This window comes from Cylas formicarius, unplaced genomic scaffold (genome assembly GCF_029955315.1).
Source record: "Cylas formicarius isolate icCylForm1 unplaced genomic scaffold, icCylForm1.1 PGA_scaffold_8__14_contigs__length_24414737, whole genome shotgun sequence".
Taxonomy (NCBI): Eukaryota; Metazoa; Arthropoda; class Insecta; order Coleoptera; family Brentidae; genus Cylas; species Cylas formicarius.
In genome coordinates, this window is record NW_026844361.1 from 6,126,538 (window position 1) to 6,146,310 (window position 19,773).

At 37.1% G+C, this 19,773-nt stretch overlaps 1 protein-coding gene across 6 annotated transcripts in view; it reads right to left on the reverse strand.

The window, feature by feature from the left end:
* The window catches only part of LOC132705780 (tau-tubulin kinase 1), a 54,893-nt gene extending 35,992 nt beyond the window's left edge, over positions 1 to 18,901 (reverse strand). For 2 of the 6 annotated variants that reach the window (XM_060676637.1, XM_060676634.1), the window contains exons 1-10: positions 14,706 to 15,366; positions 14,323 to 14,437; positions 14,090 to 14,259; positions 13,834 to 14,029; positions 13,611 to 13,782; positions 13,341 to 13,558; positions 13,071 to 13,286; positions 11,258 to 11,384; positions 6,806 to 7,155; positions 3,488 to 3,773 (exon numbers count right to left, since the gene is read on the reverse strand). In XM_060676637.1, the coding sequence (XP_060532620.1) occupies positions 3,488 to 3,773; positions 6,806 to 7,155; positions 11,258 to 11,384; positions 13,071 to 13,286; positions 13,341 to 13,558; positions 13,611 to 13,782; positions 13,834 to 14,029; positions 14,090 to 14,259; positions 14,323 to 14,437; positions 14,706 to 14,848 (1,993 nt within the window). In that variant the 5' untranslated portion in view covers positions 14,849 to 15,366. Of the gene's footprint in view, positions 1 to 3,487; positions 3,774 to 6,805; positions 7,156 to 11,257; positions 11,385 to 13,070; positions 13,287 to 13,340; positions 13,559 to 13,610; positions 13,783 to 13,833; positions 14,030 to 14,089; positions 14,260 to 14,322; positions 14,438 to 14,705; positions 15,367 to 15,389; positions 15,702 to 18,735 lie in introns of those variants that run through there. The other 4 variants (XM_060676635.1, XM_060676638.1, XM_060676636.1 and 1 more) reach the window with 4 other exon arrangements.
* Between the last annotated feature and the right edge of the window lie 872 nt (positions 18,902 to 19,773).

The following is a 19,773-nucleotide window of genomic DNA, read 5'->3' on the forward strand; positions in this document are numbered from 1 at the left end:
GTATTTTGAGTTCTAAAATGTGAAACAAAATTTTTGAATTGGCCTAAGTGGTTTAAAGATAGTGATAAGAGGTTTACAGGGTTTAAAGCCTTGTGTAATTTTTAATATAAATATTGGCGTGTTATGGGTGGGTAGAACACTATTTTTAATATGTGCTTCAAATTGTAAGTTAACATCTCGGGAGCTCTTGACACATTTTATGTCCACTGTATTCAGATTAAAAACGTTGTTTTCTTTTTTCATTTTAAATCAGCTTGTAAAGTCTGAGAGAAAAAACTTCTGCGTAAGTCCTATCTACATAAACGTAATATCGAACAGAGAAATACTAAAGCGAATCACTGGACTCTGAAAAAGACCAAATTCAATACTGCACACATTCGACTGTTGGTTATTGATAGCGACAAATTGAGTTCTAGTATTTTCATAGCTTTGGACCAAAGAGGGAGCCAAGCCTCAGAAAAGTCGGTGTACAAAGCCCAGGTGTCTTCCCCCATTTCAAAATATATTTTGTAGATAAGGAACCATAAGGAAACCATGTTGGTCAGTTTTGGTTATTTATGTTTCGTAAAAACGATGCCTAGTGTCGCTCCCTTAATATGATGACTCAGACTTTAGCATTGCGCGGCCTTATGATGTAGATGTTGGACGAACACATCAGAGCTCGTAATAAATAACGAAGAGGACGACCCTGACCTATCGGGCCGGGCAAAGAAACAAACGACAATCATCACGCGACGTCACTGACGAAGAAATCGACAGAGAAACATTGTACTTGCCACCTAATAATTCGAGCGATCGAGTATGGACGCTGCCGAAGAAGCGAACGACGCGAGCGACGTTGCCAGCGTGTTCGATTTGCAGCTGTGAGTGTTTAGGAAGGCCCGACACAACACCCGTTCACTAACTTCGCTGTATATAGTACTAAGACCGGGGTTTCTATAGAAGGGCCGCGCAAAGTAACGTCTCTTCTTATCTAGGACCACACAATACGTCGCAATTATTGCGGATAATCACTCGCATCTATTCGTTTAATGTCTACCGGCCGCTAACTGCTAAAAGAACGCGTCTATAACGAAATAGTTTGGCACACTTTCGTCCGCTGCTCTTTATTGTGTTATATACTAATTATTTTTTGTTTCCAATTGTATAAATTCGATATAATTAATTGGGTGCTATCCGTAAATGTTTTCGGGTGTTAAGGCGAACAGCGTGCAAACGCCGCGCGGAATGGAAGGGGACGGAATCGCAAGCATGACGTCACATCTAAAGTAATGAAACGTACTAAAGAAGGATTGTAATATTATCAACGACTTTCAATTTGTTTTACGTAATTTTTAAACTTAAAATAATTGCAAAATAAATAGGGGCGGGAGAATGTCCACATTTTATACCTCATTGTTGGGTAAGTTCCCGGAAAATTTTCATCAAAATAATACAAAACTTAACTTGAAAAATATTCAAAATTCATCTTTCTTTCAAAATTTACCTCACTACTTATCAATCATAGATAGCACATTTTCGTACATCGCAAATACAATTCGTTCTAACATATCCGAGTTTCATAAATATTGATATCAATTACGCCTCACAATTTGTGGCTCCACCTATATCGTAAACTTGAACTATCACAGAAGCAGAGTCAGAAATTCTGCGTTATCATGCCTTCTGTCCATAACTACATTTTTTATATAAAATGACATACGACACAAACTCAACCAAATATTTTAAGGTTTTATATATGTTATATTTTTTATTTTGTTTATGCATGAAGGAAACAGGCAAATTTTGAACTCTTCTGGACAGACGTAAATCAGTGATGATTTAAAATATTCATGGTTATGCCGCTCAATACTGCTTGTGGTTTATTACGTTATCAGGCAGGTCAAAAAGTAGCCGAAAGCTTCTTTTTTGTGCAATGAGAAACTTTGTTAAAGAACTTAACATAAAGAAGTTTTTATTTATCTTTTAGTTTGCCTTAACGTCGGAGTTTTGTAAGAAACTGCTTTACTAGCCGATAATGACTGGAATACTCCTGCGATGGTTGAATCGAATTTGCTGACGTTTCGCCAATCATTCTGTTGGCTTCTACTTAGCTTCACTGAGACTGGCTTGTATTCTATTCTGAACCTGCTTATATACTAATAGTGGGAGGCGGGGTTAAATGCGTGAAAGGTCAGTCATGCTTTTAAGATTGTCTGGTCGTTTAGAGTCGTTGTATCTCGATATATCCTTTGCCGCATATACATGGAATGTTACAAACAGAATTTTGTCTTTGATGAATCGAAGAGCGACTTTTGGACACGTGGTAATTATGGTTGTAACATATATTTCTTAAGAACTGTTGATATGTGGTCAGTGATGTTTTGAATGTACGGAAAGACAACAATGGAAAGTGTGGGGTTGCTTTCTTTGGGAAATTGTGGTCAAGTGTATTTTGTAATGGAACGCTTAATATGTGGAAATTTTACGGAACTGTAAACAACAATAGAGTTGATAACTGATGATTTCTGGGCGGGATGGTGATGTGACAATGCATTAAGGTGTCAATTTGTTTGCGTAGATTTTCTGTAAACTGAATGACCTAATGTCAGATCTGGTTTTATATTAACAAGTATATCTAAAAATTAGAGATTAATATTCGTTTTTAATTCAATGGTGAAACGTATGTATGCTCATAGAGTTTAAATGGTTCAGAAAAAATCGGAGGGATTCTTAACCACGAGCCTAAATATTAAAAGTATTAAAAACGTAGCGTCTCCATAGTTTTGGTTTAAGATGGAACGTGGGCTTCCTTTTCAAAAGTTTCCATAAATATATTTGCAATGGTTTATGATGATAGAGAACTCATAGCTTTTCCTGATATTTGTTCATAAATTTCACTGTTACTAGAAAAATATGTTTCAGACAAGCATTTTTCCAGATTTTAAAATACCTGAAATTATATTAAGAACTCTAGCAATAGGAAATTTAGTAAAGCGGGACTCTATGTCGAAACAAACCAGAAAATCGTTTGGATCTAATGTTTTTTGTTATTTAATGAACCGACGCAGGGGCATTCAGACAATTTTTAAATAGTATTACAGTAGCTTGTGGAAGATTCTTTGAAACGTTGATAATGACATTATTTTTGCACCATTTGGTTAATAAAAGAAACTAGGTGGCTTTTTATGAGAGAAAAAAAGATGTTTTCATAGCCTAAGACTTTATAATAAAGTTAAGAAGCTGAGCTTCAACTTCACCTTTTATAATTTTACATTGCAATAAAGTCATTATTATTATTAGTTCAGAACCCATAATTTCATTTCATTTTTCTGCTTTTTACACATGTCCTACCAGATCATATTTCCAAAGGCCTAGTTTTCCAATATGGTGACGATACAATAACCAGGGAAATGAAGGGCTTTAGGACGCTACCCTCCAGATTTTCGAATTCGATTTTTGTGAAAATTCAAAATTTTTCAAAAGGTAAAAAATAAGTAGCGCTCACCGACTAGTTCCGGATAGTCCTCGATTCCGGCGATGTTGACGTACTTCTTGTGGCTCGTCCTCGAATCCTCGCTTATCCGGCTCAACGGAGGCGGGTTCGGCGAGACCGCTGCGCCTTCTTCCGCGGCCACCGCCAAGTTTTGCTGCTGTTGACCGGGCACGGCCGCAGACGAATCCCTGTGGTGCTCGGGACTCTCCAATTTCCACTCGTTGTCCGTCGTCTCGTCGCTATTGTCGAAATACGACCGCCATTGGCTAGCGATCGTTAACGGCCCGCATCTTGTCACCTGTATACGTTACGCGTGTTCGAATCAAACTATTTAGCAGCCCCGCCCACTACCCCGAACCAACGCGGATGTCATCGCATCAATTAAATGTGCCTCGAACCAAAAAATCCATCAGGACAAAATCGGTTATACTCTTGAGGAGGATGTTTTTTTTTCTCTAAAAACCTATTCGTAGAGCCAAAAGTAAAACGGATGGACTTAACATTAGAGAACATTTTTTATGAAAATTTTAATAAAATTGCATACCGAAAATCATATAAAGATACAACTTTTACACATCCTTGTAAACATTTTCTTGTAAAAAGTTTTGTATCCTTATGTTTATATATTGCAATACGAATATAAATTTTAAGATAAAATTTGCTAAAGTCGAAATAAAATCGCAAATGAGAGAAGAGATATGAAATCCAAATCCGATAAAAATAAACGTTTTAAAAAATATATAAATATGTTTTTGGGTTAATTTTTTTCAAAATATTTTTGAAAATATTAAGAATAGGAAGAATACGAATTAACAGCGCTATGTTACAGTATATCATAGTACATGTATTAAATATTTGATTATTTTCTTTTTATTATTATTTATTTCACACCTCGAAAATTTTCTAATATTTTAAAAGTTTATTGAAATCGAGTGTTTAAGATAAATTTCAAGAAAAGCACTTTAGTAAAGAATTATATCTAGTCCATCTAAGTGGTTTAAGTGGTTATTAAATCTGCGAAAGTCAAATATAAAATTAAACATTTAAAAAATATATATAAATATGTTTTTAGTTAGTTTTTTAAATACGTTTTGTACAATATTAATAATAAGAATATTTATTTGTTTACTTCTTTTTTATTGATTATTTACTTCAGACCTCGAATCAGTGTAATACAAAATAGAGATTAAGATACAAAAGCATTACTTTGTTTTTCAAGTGTCAAGTGTTTTAGTTAGTTTTGTGCTTTTTATGTTCTTCGATATTTATTCGTTATGTTATTTCCTTTTATTATAGCGATAATCGCATAATATCTTTATTTAGTTTCCAACATTAGTTTTTATTAATTGATTTTAGCTTTTACTTTGTGTAAAATAATGCTAAGCAAACGTGGTTTTTATTCTCTTATTTTACAATCTTTGTATTTCTCTTTTGTCAATTTGCATAAGACGCCATCAAATACGCCATCTACCAGACCAGCAAAGGTATTATTACTTATGCTTGCCCTTCTTTTTACGCCCCAAATTTAAATAAGTAAAGTAAATAAAGTAAATAATTGTGATAAAAACTTTACAAGAAAACGTATGGTTTATCTTCTACCGAAAGTGAAATAATTATTACTTTTTTCACTTTTTTTTTAACCCAGCTCAAAAGAAAAGGAAAAAGTATTAGAGAGACTTAAGGATCCTGATCTACTACGGTTTTCGATATCCCCAAGCTATCCCATCCTTATATTGGACAGACCGTATACTAACTATTAATTTGTTTCTTAAGAGTATTTGAAATGTTTCGGGCAGCCTATTCTAAGTAAATAACATTTGTGCTACAAATCGTTTGGAAAAAGTCGCAAATAGCCTAAACTTCCGCCATTTTGATTTAAAAAAAAATTCTTGCAAATTTTCTAAAAAAAAATTATTAATTATCGTTGAAAAGGAAAAAAAAAAGTATGAAAAAAATGGTTGCAGAAATAAATGCGGATTTTCCCACGATTTTTTAATTCCACGTTTTTCAGGATCCATTGACTAAAAGTATTAATATATAGTCGGTACGATAGTCGCCAATAAAATGCCAGGCAGAATAAAATGGATTGCTCATCTTGTTTCCACTTATACTTCGACAAATGGTGTTTCGCCATAAATGTCTATTTAATCAATGCAAAACAGCCGTCACTAATGATCACGATTATTTTACTTGAGAGTAAGAGAGATTCTGTCTCTGTACTTGGCATTTATTAATTTAACTAGTACTCATATTCAGAGATGGTTTCAGGTATTTTCTATCGATATGCGAATATTTAAGTAGGTGAATCTACATGAAAAAACTATAATAAATTGTTAAATAAACTATTTTCGGAAAATTAAATAATATACATCACACCGTATAAAATATAATTAACCAAGGGTAAACAAACAAGTAAACCATATTTAGTTTGTATTTACAATGAAACATCTTCATCATCAGAGTCAAAATTGGAACTGCTGCCACTATATTATACAACTGATCCAATTTTTTTCTGCTAACTGTGTGGAGAGCTGCCTTTCATATAAGCAATATCATCGTGCCTTGCCTCACTTGCAATATTAAATTAAAACTTGATGACCCATTTCAGTCTGTAGCATACGGCTAGTTTGTTTTGTAATTTTTAACATGTTTAACAACCGACATTTTAGACCATTCTGTGAGTAATGCGTAGATGCATTTGGTACACCTTCACAAAGTCCAGAATGATGTCGTCCATTAACCATAATAATTACAGATGGCCCTTCGAGTATCGGGAGCAGCTTTTTAAAAACGCGACGCTGTTTTGTAGTGGAAATTACAGTAATTATCCACTGCCACACTGGCAGATAAATGTGTGGGTTTTGCCATTCTTAGCATACGAGTGAAAGCCAGTAAAATACTGAGGCACCTTCTTGGTTTTATGACGGACTATGCCATCGCAAATCGTACCGACTATGGTTTGAAAGAGGGAATAAGCGAAAGTACAACTTTTTAAAAATCAACTGAAAAAAATCTGTAACTGCAATTAAAGTAATATTGTCTGTTTCTACTCTAGTCCATATGGCGTTACTCTATATAGATTTTTAGGTTTTGCTTATCACCAGGTATTTTTTATAGGAGTCAGAAAACGCAGATAACTCGCAATAAAATAAAATCCACCTACACAAAGCGCCAAGTTTGACTTCTCTGAATATATTTTGAAACCTTGATTTTGATTTTTGTAGTCTGACACCCTTGTAACACCTTGAAACACCTGAGTCGAAGAGTTTCGTCGATCGAAATACGTCGCGGATTTTCCGCGTTGGTCTTTTTTTGCCCCGCCCCCATTACCTGTTGGCTGACGTTTTCGTCGTCCATGACCGCGAACTGGGTGACGCTTTGGTCGCGGGCGCCCCGCGAACTCCTCGCCGCGCTCGGCTGCCTCCTTCTCGGTCTCTCCTGTTCGGGAGTGGCCGGAGAATCGCCCAGACTCGCGCCCGTCCGCGGCGCGGACGCCGGTGTCGCGGCGGCGGAGGTGACGACCTTCAGACGACCGAGCGTCGCGGCGCCCGACTGCGATTTGCGCAGCGGCGTCGGTCGCGGCGCATCCGACGTCGATTTCGCCGACGCGACGGCCGCCTCGTTGTCCAGCCGGTCGGTGGGCGCCTGGTCCAAGTGCGACGTTGCACGTCGCTTTCGCGCTACAAATAATAATAATAATAATGAATGATAAATCAGTTTACAGGGTGCATACGATATTTAAGGGCAAAATTGATATTAAAATTTTTACATAACGTTAATTGACTCTTAGACTATATAAAATCCCCATTAGCGACAATAACGGACTCAATCCGAGATGGGAAAGAACTCTGGACAGATTACAAGTCTGTCCTTGTATACATATAATTTTTTTTTATTATTTTATTTTTGGTAATTTTCACAGAAACTTTTCTTATGTTTGGTCGGGTTTTTAACACAAATAATTTTGTGCATACCCATATATTACTTTCCACAATCCGGGTATAATATTTTTAAACAAATAAACATTTAAGTTGCTGGAAGTTTTTTACCGCGGTATGGCCGTTAAGGTTTTTTTTTGCGTCTAGCCGATCGGGAATTATTATCATTCCGTGTGCGGCTGTGGCGATATCTTTGCGCGTTTTCCGCGAATGGAACTTTAATCCTTAAGATTGTCGTTGTGCGTTTGTGTTGTCCGTGGCGTAACACCCGGTCAGTTCTGCGAATTGAGTAGCAGAACTTACACCAAAGAGGAAGCAGGCCTGCTGAGAAGACGGAGGCGTGCGCTTACGGTGAGACCTCAAACTTCTTTAGCGGCCCGTTTGGCGATCGGTCTTAATTCTAAATTCTTAAAGCCTACAGTCCACTTTAAAGCTCTTCCGAGCTCGCCGCCCATTTTCTTTTCGTATCGGTGGTAAGCAACCTCGAGTTTTACTCCGCGAAAAGAAATTAAACTGCATGCCAGAATCAAATGCTAGTTCTTCATGTTGATCATTGTGGTTGTTATAAGTCCTACAGCAATCAAATAGTATTATGGGAATGTATATTGGTGTCTCGCTCAACCGAGCCCCATGGGTAATAATCAAGGGGATTAAGATCCGGGGACCTAGGTGACCATAAGTTTGGGGTGATGTGGTCACACAAATTTTCGGCCATCCCATCTCTGATTCCGAGTTTGTGCCGACATAAACTGTCTTCTGCGCATAACGTGTGATTAGACCCTCCTGCACTTGTTGGAAAAATTGTGCAGTTGAGAAAACTGGAGATTTCTAAATCGGCGTGCTTCGCGCATATAGCAACGATCACTGCATGTCTCTGCATTTCTTGTGCATTTGCAGGGGTTCGAGAAACAAATTATTTCAGGAAATAAAACAAAAAACTTGTTCTCCATAAATTACAGCCACATATATGGATGTCTTCAAATACCGTACAACCCTGTACCTGCTTATATATTGTTTGAGGTGGGCGTACCTACAGGAGGAGCATAAACATTGTCTCGGATGACTGAAGAAATATAACGTCACAACCAGATACACCACTTGTTCAAAAATCTCTTAACATCTTACGATTTAAGACTACGGCAAATAAACTCATCAGCAATGGCCGAACTTGTACACGAAACAACGCATAAAATTGTATTGCATAAAACTGAAAGCCTTTAGTGTAATAAATTCTCCTACCAACGAAAAATCCAAGAATCTATATAAATCTATAAGCAAAGAAACAATCTTAACTGTGACTCAGGTCTTTATTTTTCACGGATATGGGAATCAGTCATTTTAGCTCCACCTCCCTCGAACAATATATAAACAGGTACAGAGTAAAATGCGAGACAGTTTTAGTTAAGCTCTGACGGATGATTGGCGAAACGTCAGCAAGTTCAATTCAAGAACAACCGACGCTAGAAGGATCCAGAAGTTTTATAAATAGCCCGTGGAAGTCTCTTTGAAGAATTAATGCATATATTTTTAAATTGGTAATTCTTTTATGGCATACACGATGTAATTATTTCGAGCAAAATGGATTTGACTATTTTGGTGGAATTTTGCTTTTAAAGATTATTTTTTAATTTTTGATACAGTAAACATATAATTTAGTTGAACTTTATATGCAAAGATGTTTTTAGAACGCATATAGTAACTTGTGGGTACCTATACAAGGAAAATCGATAATCCTAATACTAGAAACGAAACAAATGAGGATGTTTGTTTGAAGTGCAGAATAAAATCCAATCTATATTAATTATCTAAATTTATGTATTCTCTAAAACTAATTTCTGTGGAATTCTCTTACATTTTGGTAATATATTGAATAACAGTTTTTTTTAAACAAATTGTCCATTGCCATTTGTTATAATCATATTTTGAGGCGAACTTTCATCTGCAATTACTTGCCTTCTGTCTATAGAAGGTTCTACGATTGCTCCCTGGACATTTTTTCCACATAGGTTTATCCTGTGCAATAGATTAGTGCGATTAGACCTTTAAAAATAATCGTTCGTTTCGTTTAAACGTGTAAGTTTATAAAAACAAATGCTTTGCGTCTATTTACAAATGATATGATGATAGTATGCAATAATATTTACGTGAAAAAATACATGCACAAATACATGTAGAAATTGCATTGAATTTATATCTGCCGTTAATATACAAATACGGAATATAACCACTGAATTGCACGCTACGCTGTTAAATATCCTTTGATTTCTTGGACACTGGTTTTCTTGGAGCTCCACTTCCGTTTTTGGGATCTCGCGTTTTCGAGATGGTCAAATCCCAGTGACTTCCGTTATATGACAGTAATTCGAATTTTTCGTCAAATGAATACATGAGTCTTTTATCCATCTTTGAAAAATAATAATAGTAATAAGATAACTGTAATGATTAAACAAAAGGAGTGGCGTTGGCGTAATGCAATAATGATGCATGGCCAATTATATGACCTTTCATTTTCCAATTAAAAAACAAATTGGCACACTTTGGTATTAAACTTTTTTTTATCTAAAATGTAAACTAAAAAAAGTTCGAGTGGAGTAACATTTATAATGGATCGCTCCTGCACATCAAATATTGTTTTGCCGAATATTAGTTCGGCCACCTTGAAGGCAATTATAGCGATTCTGGAAAAGGTTATTTCCTGTATGCTGTTGGATCAAACTTTTTTAAATCTTACCTTAACAACAGACAACAAATCATTACGTTACCTAACGGCGACAATTTGTTTCGCTTGGGGTGCCACAAGGCTCAATACTGGGTCGAATTCTTTTCCTAATATAACGACTTACCCGCGAATATAAGGTCACATATAGTTTCTTTATATGCAGATGACACAACAATACTTAATTTGAGAGTGGTTTCGTTCAAATCGTCTTAAATTCAATGAAAATAAATCAGAGGTTGTCTTTTTTTCAGGCGTACCTGACGTTAGCTCTCACAACTTCTCGGTGTGTACAGAAATAGCAGACTTAACTAGCACATGCATATAGATATGCTGGCCGAGAGATTAAACAAAGTTATATTTCAGATTCGAAAACTTATTCAACATAAAACTGTTAAGACGGCTTTAACTTTTAACTTTAGTAAATTTATTATCAGAGGCAGATAGAATCTTTAAAATTAAAAAAAAGATTGTTCGAACTTTATGTGGTACACTGTAAGCCACTATTTATAAAAATGAAAATATTAACTCTACCTTCAATTTTCATCTATCAGTGCATAATGTATGTTCACGAAAACCACCATTGTGTAAACAAAACTCAATAGTCCATTAACTTATAACTGTATAACAAAATACCAGCAACTCTCAAAAACCCGATTTAATTAAAAAAAAAAACTATTAAACACATTTTAACACAACAATGCTATTATGACTACAACGATTTTTTTGAATGCAACTTTCAAAGCTACATGACCTGTGAATTTTAGATTGTTTGTGCGTAAACTGTTTGTTATATACATTGTATGTTTACTTCAAAAACTCATACTGACAACTTTAAATGTATTGTTTAAACATGTTTGGTCAATAAATTATTTTATTTTATTATCGCGGTACTTTTTGACAGACTGACTGACACGAGATGTCTGACATAGTATTCTGTCAAACACCCGAGGAGATCGCAATTAAGCAAAATGCTTGCCATCAGCGACATACACGTAAAATTCCCATTTAGCCCGAGAGCTGGAAAAATTAATATTGAGACAGAGGAGTGGTGGACCCAGCATCGGGCGCGGGGGAAACCACGAACGACACTTTTTAGACCTGATCTCCCTCGACAAATCGACTTACCAATTTGTTCGGTGGCTGTGGCGTTGCAGTTCTTGTCAACGGTTGGTTTGGGCGCGTTCGTGTGGGTGTCGGTGGCGAGGGGAGCGGTGTTTTCCGTCTCGATGCGCCGCTTGGCGTCTATTTGCGCCTGGAAACGTTTTGCGTTATACCAAGGGTAACAGTCGGTAAGCGGAATCGGTACAGTATTCGAATTTGAGTCGAAAAATTTTGGACATTTGTAACCCTCAACTACTATTTGTAGATTTGACTTAACAAGACGAAATAACAACCATAAACGTTTGGTAGGATTTCGAAATCTCCAAGGAAGAAAATTGGTGCTTAATTTGGTAAGCCATCTTGAAGAATGAAAAAGTTATGTGACCAGAAGTCAGCCAGCTGCTAAGGCCGAAAAATGTGTGAACTCGAAAGTTGCTCTGTTTACAAAATAAGCAATGTTAAAGAAAAACAAAGTTTTGTTTGTTATTCATAAATTACTTGGTAATTTTTTTTGTTATTCATTATACACCATTTTTTCAATTTCTTGGATAAGGAATCAAAATATGAATGTCACGAGAATAACCAAAATTCCAAGAAACGCCACTGGATTTGAAGGCCGCTATAATAATAAGAATAAGAATAATAAAGTTATCTTCGAAAAAAATAGTGTTTCAATTAATTTAATTTAGACATAAACAAAAAAAAGATAAGATAAGATCTTAAAATTAAGTGGGACTTTAATTTTTCGAAAACGGCTGGAAGACAGCCTGTAGAGTACCTCAATTAAACTAGATTATTACTAATACATATCTCGTCGTACGAATGAATTTCTGAATTATAATTTTAAATTCAGCTACGTAAATAATATTTTTGTCTTGTTTCTTTCACGTCTATTTTGTTAAATTGTAGCAATTCTTACTTTGTTTACATTTTTTAAACATAAAGAATATTTAGCTTTCATTTTCTTTACCGGCTTGATACACCCGACCCGACCGTTTCGCATAAACAGTAAAAAAAATCAACTCTGGTACATTGGAACTACTCCTGTCCGAAGACCAGTTTGACACATAATGAATAACCCACAAATCAACCAGCTTAAAATTTCAGTACATTTAAAATACTCCCGTTCAATTGGCTCGATTCGAAAGAAAATTTGTATAATCGATTTGCGAACATTTTTTAAAGAAAAAGGACAGTTGCCTTTTTTCTGGAACACCAACTCTTTATCTTTTAAATTTGCTAGAGGGATAGTACCTAAAGTAAACTAGATAGCTAATAGTAGACATTGCTCCCTATAGGGTCTGAATTTTTGAATTATGATTTTAAATGAAAGCAGGTTAAATAACATTTTTGTCTTGTTTTTGTTTTATGTCTGTTTGGTTAAACAGTGAACAGCGAAAAAATTAGGTCAAAGGCTCGGTACACTTGAACTACTCCTGTCGGACCAACCGCTTAAAATCTTGGTACATTTGGGCTACTCTGGTTCGGCTGGCCCGTTTCGGAAATAAATTTGTATTGACGATTTACGAACATTTTCAAAGAAAAAAAAAGGACAGTTGCCTTTTTCCATTTTCATTTTAAATTAAGTTAAGACTTTTCATTTGTTAAATTATATTTTTGTCTTATTTCATTGATGTCTGTTTTGGTCAAATTTCGCAATTCTTAATATATTTTTTTTAAACAAAAAATATTAGTGCACTTCACTTTATTTAAAAGTTTGGTATTTTTGAATTCCTCTTGTTACACCCGCCCGCTTCAAAATCAAACTTTTATCGTCAATTTGCCATGACTTTTTAAATAAAAGAAAAGGACTGTTGCCCCTTTTCTGCAACCTTACCTCTTTGTTATCAGCAGGCTCTATATTTTCTTGATTATTATCTGTCGTGGTGACGTGTTTCGTGTGGCGTGGAAGTGTCGTAGGCGCCGTCGGCAGTTGTGCCTGAGCCGTTTGGCTCACAGGCTGAGTATCACCAGTAGGTTTCTCCCAATCGTAGGGATCCGATTCTTTCACACCCCTACGTTTCATGCACCGCTCAAACAACGAGATCAACATCTGTAAAACATATTTTTGTCAGTTGCCAACAGTGCACAACCTAGGTAGACGTACCTGATAGTCGGGCTTGTCCGCATACTCCAAGCTTTGGATGTGGTCGAGGAACTGCTTTAAGTCCGACGGGAGGTGCTTCAGGAGCAGCCTGTGATCGTACTTCTCCTTCATCAAACCCACTTGTTCTTTATCTTTCACTTTCCTCCAGGGCAGCTGCCCATTAACAAACTCGACCAGCATGTAAAAAAGGCTCCACAGATCGTCGTGTCTGCCCATTTCTACAAACCACCACCTTTAGCCGATATCAACTTTGAAAAACAAATGTTAAACCTCGATTCTTATGAGCGTTGATGCTGGCGTATCGAACGGTACCTCTGAAACCGGCAGCGGCCCTGGGCGCCCTGACTTCCCCGGTCGCAGTGGTGTATTGCCTAGCCAACCCGAAATCCAGCATGTACACCTTACGACAATTGTACGGCAGCCGACCCATGGAAAAATTGCTCTGAAATCATTGGCTTTACAATTCAACCCGGTCGCCACAACAAGCACTTACTGGTTTGATATCACGATGCAGAAACCCCACAGAATGTATGCTTTCAATGGCTCGTAAAATCTGCAGGCCTAAACGGAGTGTGGTCGATAAACTGAAAGCGGCCCGCGGTTGCGCCCGCCTCAATTCGGCCAAGTTACGCCCCTGAAGCTGCATTACTACGTAATTAAAACGATCGTTTCTACCACAGCCAATAAATCTGCAAAAAGATTGGTTAATAAAGTACTATTGACATGAGAATAGCCGAATTCAAATCAACCTGCAAATATGTTCTTTGCCTTGCAGTTTTTTAAGCACAGCCACCTCCATTTTCAACACCTGCTTCGGTTGCCTCGCACTCTCCACTTTCAGAGCCACCTGTTCTCTCGTTATCAGGTCCAGCCCCTCGTAGATCTCCCCGAAACCTCCCCCGCCTATTTTTTTAACCACCTAAAAAGGGTTTATTTGTAAACACACTTTAAAAAAACAATTCGACAACAAAACCAGACTTACCTTCCACCGTTCTTTAACTACATGGCCCGGCTGCAGCAGATCTTCCGATGTCATGGTTATATTGTTGTTTTGATCAGTGGAGTCCAAGTGGTTCTCCCAGCTTAGATTTTTCGGCCTGAAAAGAGGAGCGCGCTCCCGTCAGACATTTGGGTTGCGAATTTCCACACATTTTCGGAAAATCATTAAGTGATCGAATTTCATTCTTTCGCAGGCGGCCAGCCATTCATGTGTGTATCACAGGCTGCCTACTTTCATGGGAGTTACCGTGCATTGTTGCCAAACGTCAACCGAAAAGCGTCGCAGGTGCGTGTAACAAGGAAAGCCGAACTCTCGACAGAAATAATAAGTCTACAGTTAAAATCTTGTAGTTTATTTATGTTTACCAGATCGTTGTGGCTCCGAAAGAATAAGATCTGCGCAAATATTGTCTGCCAAAGGTAATTTCGTTAACGTTCAAACGGCAGAATACTAGGAAATTTTTGATAACAGTGCCAACAACGCAAAGACTCTCAGCTGATCGAAGCATGCGCGTGCGCGCGAGTTCCAAAAAACGGCTGCTGCCTCCTACGATAAATATGTTACGCCCGGACTTTATTGATTTTTTGAATTAACGTCTGGAAGAAACAACCCTCAAGAGCGTCAGACGGCAAGCACAGATCGAAATTTACGATTACATTGCGTGCTACATCGCCGTTTTACCTGACAAGCAGTTTTTAATGCGAATTATTTGTATTCGAACATAAAAAAAATTGGCGATTCTTTAGCGGGGACCCAAGCTAGTTTTGCAATAAAAACTTGATACGACAATAACCCAAAATAACGCTATTTGGGATAATTTAGGAGTCTAGGAATATATTTAGGCCAAAAATAAACAGTTTAAATTTAGATTCGTGTAGTCACAGGTGGACAGGTGCACCTTAATTCAAACTTTTTTTCCATCGGGGCAATAGCTCTCGCGGCTTAATCATTCAGCGAATAAGAGCCCCGAAGCGTATCGGGTCGTTCCGAAAGCTTAGCGACAGAATAGAGGGCATGCGAACACAAAAGCCAGCGCAAAAAATACTTGCTTGACATTTAGCGGTCGTTCGGAGTTAAAACGTCGTGCGGCACGCGAAAACGATGGTTGATTATTTAATCGGTTGCCCGAAATGCGAATTACTCAACCGGTTCATTTTCGATCAACTGAAAGCGAGTTATTTGACATTTCTTACGGCTGGCTGAAGTTTTGATCGATACCGCCGCCATTTTTCCCCAACTGCCTTGAAATTTGGCGCGGAACCAATTCGACCGCACCGATTTGAATCGAAAAGTGACTTTTCCTCGATATCAAGGTTTGTTTTAAAAAATGTTGCGTTTTTGACAGGAATTTTGACAAACAAAACGTGAAAACGTTTTAGTTGACTTCTATCCGCAGATTTCGATATCGGTGGTCTGTGGAAAATTTCGTTGGTTACCACAGAACAGTAATCGGTCGCTACCTGTGAGCGGCAAGTTTAAAAACTCAATCCCATAACAATTTATTATTATAACCTATTTTTAATCTACGAAGGAATTCTTAATTGTTGCTCAAGACTGCTCTGGTAGTTATATTAGGATTCTTGCATAATGACGGTTACCATTTCCGCGCTCTTTTTAGTGGAATTGTTTGAACTCCGGCGTTTTTTTCAGATATATCTAATTACAATTTTAAGAAATCATTGCATTTTTAATCAGATTACGTAGTATGTCACACTTGTTGCTTGATAGGTATATTTGAAAGTTGCTTATGCGTACGTTGTTGTTGTTACCGCAAAATTTGGTTATGAATACTTTATTTTTATGAGCATTGTTTTCAAGCTTCGGCTTTTGCCAAAAGCAAATATATCAAAATTGCAGCTATTTTTGTATCGAAAACGCTAAATATAGCGTCTTCCAGTCTATTTGCGCAACTTTACGAGATGTTCGCCCGCGTAAATTCCGAGAGGTCGATAAATCGATTAGTGAAATTGGTTATTTTTGATTGGACAATAGGTTGTCGGTGGTTTGCTTATATGGGATATACGCAGTGAATACTCATTCCGGTCACAAAAAAAATATAGTTTATGATTAAATTTCTAATATTTTCTATTGAATCGAAGAATCAAAACCAGTTACGTTGTCACGTAAGTTGTAAGACAGAAGCGAAAAGCACCTTGCGATTATTTTGAAGGTCTGTGGAGGAGAGACGCTTTAACGTCAGCTCTGTGGTTTACGATGCGAACAATGTTTAGCGCGGAAGTTGAAATTTGACCCGTTTTCTTTGAAATTGAGACGTAAATATACCTGAAACATTATTTTTAAACTTCAAGTCGGACTAATTAGAGCAAGCGAGGTTGAATAGACGTTATGTAGGATAAACACAATTTCGTGGAAAAGTGAAGGTCCGACGGCGAAACAAAAACAACTCGAAATACGTGTGTTCGCGTCGAGAAGAAGAGTTTATTTTCCTCTATGCGATGCTACGTCGCTGGTTCCGTCGATGAAGGTTCATTTTATGCGATGTGTCAAGCGGAAAGTGTACACGGCCTTGCGCTCGGATTCTAAATAGAAAAGCCCAATGAAAGTGACAAAAATATAACACCGGCAATCAATATCTCACAAAAATCGGCTTTAAACTAAAGTAACAATTTGTCAAAGTGACGTCACGAGGGCACGGGAAAACATTCTCCTGATTTATAGGTAAATGTCGGAAAGCAATGCGAGAAAGTTTGCGTGCCAAATCTCTCGCGCTTGCATTCTTATACTTTTTTTTTTCATGTAATACTTTTAGAGGTTAGGTCGCAATTGGTGGTCCCTGTCTAGCCACATAAATCATTACAGGCAGCACCCTAAGGCGGAGAAACGACACACTCTGAACAATAGATGAGTCATCACGAAAAGGACACGTCGCTTTTAAGGTTATGAATTCGGTTATACGTTTTGATTGGGGTTATTTTAATTGTACTTGTTACTGAAAAAATGACAAAAGCAGCAGTATTCGTGAACAGTTTAGCCATTGTTACCAGTACTTCAGAATTAGTGTGAGAAAATATTTGTGTTATTCTTTCTTAATGTTTCTTTTATAGGACGATGTTTTGTGTGTGTTTATTGTGTGCGAGATAATATGTAATTATTTAATCTAGAGATTGTGTATTTAAAAATTATAAAGCTTTGTATTTCCTGTGTTACTATCTTTATTTAATATAATTATGATATACAAGGATGGAATGGATCAAAAGTACATATTTATCATTCCCAAAAGCGGAGCTCTTGTCGAAAAAATTGATTTAAGCAATAAAAAGAGAAGATTTATTTGTTCCAACACAAAACATAAAGGTGAGTCTTACTAAAATAGTTTGATTTTGAATGTAGTTTTGAAACCTTTGAAAATATTGCACTGATACCTGCGCTGTTGAATCAACAGGAGAAGTACTAACGCCAAGTTAAAAATGCCTCGTTTGTTTAACGTTTGTTTTTATTTATTATTATTTTAACCAGTCTTAATAACACAATCTCGACTGTAGTTGCAATACCTTCCACTTTGGTTGGTTGGCTACCCGAATTATTTATCCAAGCCTGAACATAGTTACAGAACAACAAAGAAAGGAATTTTTAAAATACCTGCATTAATTTCTAGATTATTCTTACCTATTATGCATATTTGTACTATATTTTAAACATTAAAATAATTTGAAGCAATTAAAATGTATTTTTATCCTTTTTTACTTATATTTCATATTATTAACGCCATGCAACCAGATATATTGCTTCCTTAATAGTACTTAATAGTACGATCATATATCTACTAGAGATATAGAGGACCTATGGACTAATGCAGGAACTTACAACCGAATTAACTGGGAAAAAAATAGGCTGAAATTGACAGCTATTGAAATTGAAACGCATGCGTCGAGCCAGTGCAGCGGGGAGTGGGAAGTACTTTGGGGTTATCTGTGATAGCGGTGACGTGTTGATAATTCGATGGCGACGTATGATCGACCTGTCATGAGAGTGAGACCGGAATAAAAATCGTGTTGAAAAGTGATTGATTAAAAATATATGTTTAGGTAAATACTTTACGTACGAACTCGCACGCGTTGGGTATAAAGCGGATTAAAAATAGAGGCCGCGGCGCCTGCATCGAACAAGTGTCTGCCTGGGTAGTCTACCGAGAATTCTATTAAAAAAAATAGATTGCTTTAGAGTGTTGTCGAAAAAAATTGGCCCGGCTGCTAAAACCGAAATTCCCTGAGAAAATTGTTTTTTTTTTATTTACTCCTCTGGAAGTGTTAAATTGACTCACGAATTAAACATAATTAAAGTATGTGGCTGTGTATTATCCACAAGTCTCATTTCGTATAAAACTTACGTAGTGCCTTAATAAATTACACAAAATTTTAAGTGCCTTTAGCTTACCATTTCATCTCCGGGCCTCGAATCTTAAACGTCCAAGTCAAAACCAAAAACACAGCGAATAATCCGACTATTATCGACACTTTACACAGCGCCGGACCTGTCCGAAATTTGAATTAGCGTCCATTCATTTGGTTGTCTCGATGGATCCAGACCCGGCGTCTATCGTAAACTTTTAAACCCAGCGAAACGATTGGCGTTGCCAGAATGATTTTAAAGTACTCTGAAGTTACCTATAGTCTAGGTAAACCTGTCCCCTACCACATTATCGTGTGTATTTTTAGTTTTTCCGTCGATTTCCGTGGAAAACGCACATTTGCGCGTCTTCGCTGGAAACCTCAGCTGGCTTTGTTTACACCCCGGCGATTATATCTGCGAGCTCTTTCGATTGATTCGCCGATAAATAACACTATTTATTTATATACGCGCCGCTATGTTCGTCCGGCACCGTCGGCTACGTCATAGAAGCACGGACCGCCGAAAAGCGTCCGCGCTATCGGGCGACCTTTCGTCACCGATAAGCGACGTGACAAGTGGGTAACTGGATCGGTTGACGTTTCCAGAAAACCGTGTTAATGAATATTTTCGAAGCAATTTAAATATAATTAACTTCGCTCGTCAGGTGCGCCTTGGCCTAGTTTTTCCTGGACGCGTCGAGGTGATTTTTTTTTGTTTTGGTTTGCGTAGGGAAACGAAAAGAAACCTTTTCTCGGAAAATAGTCGCCGACTTCTGCTTCTCGCAACTGGTGAATTTTGATCAGAGTAAAAACCAGACGGTAATAATTTCGCGTTTTAATTATCTCTCGCGGGCTTCATCGCGACTTTCACGAACCCGTTGAAAAAATAAACCAATCGGCATACTAAGTAACGTGTGATAAACGTTTTTTTTAAGCTCCAAACAGTCGAAATCTGTAAACACGCGCCAAGTACTCTGTAGGAGAATTACGTTTCGAGATAGGACCAAGTGTCCTTAATTGACCACCCGGCATCTATAATAGAAATATAGAAAAAATAGATGAAATATGACGTGTAGCTGTTTGC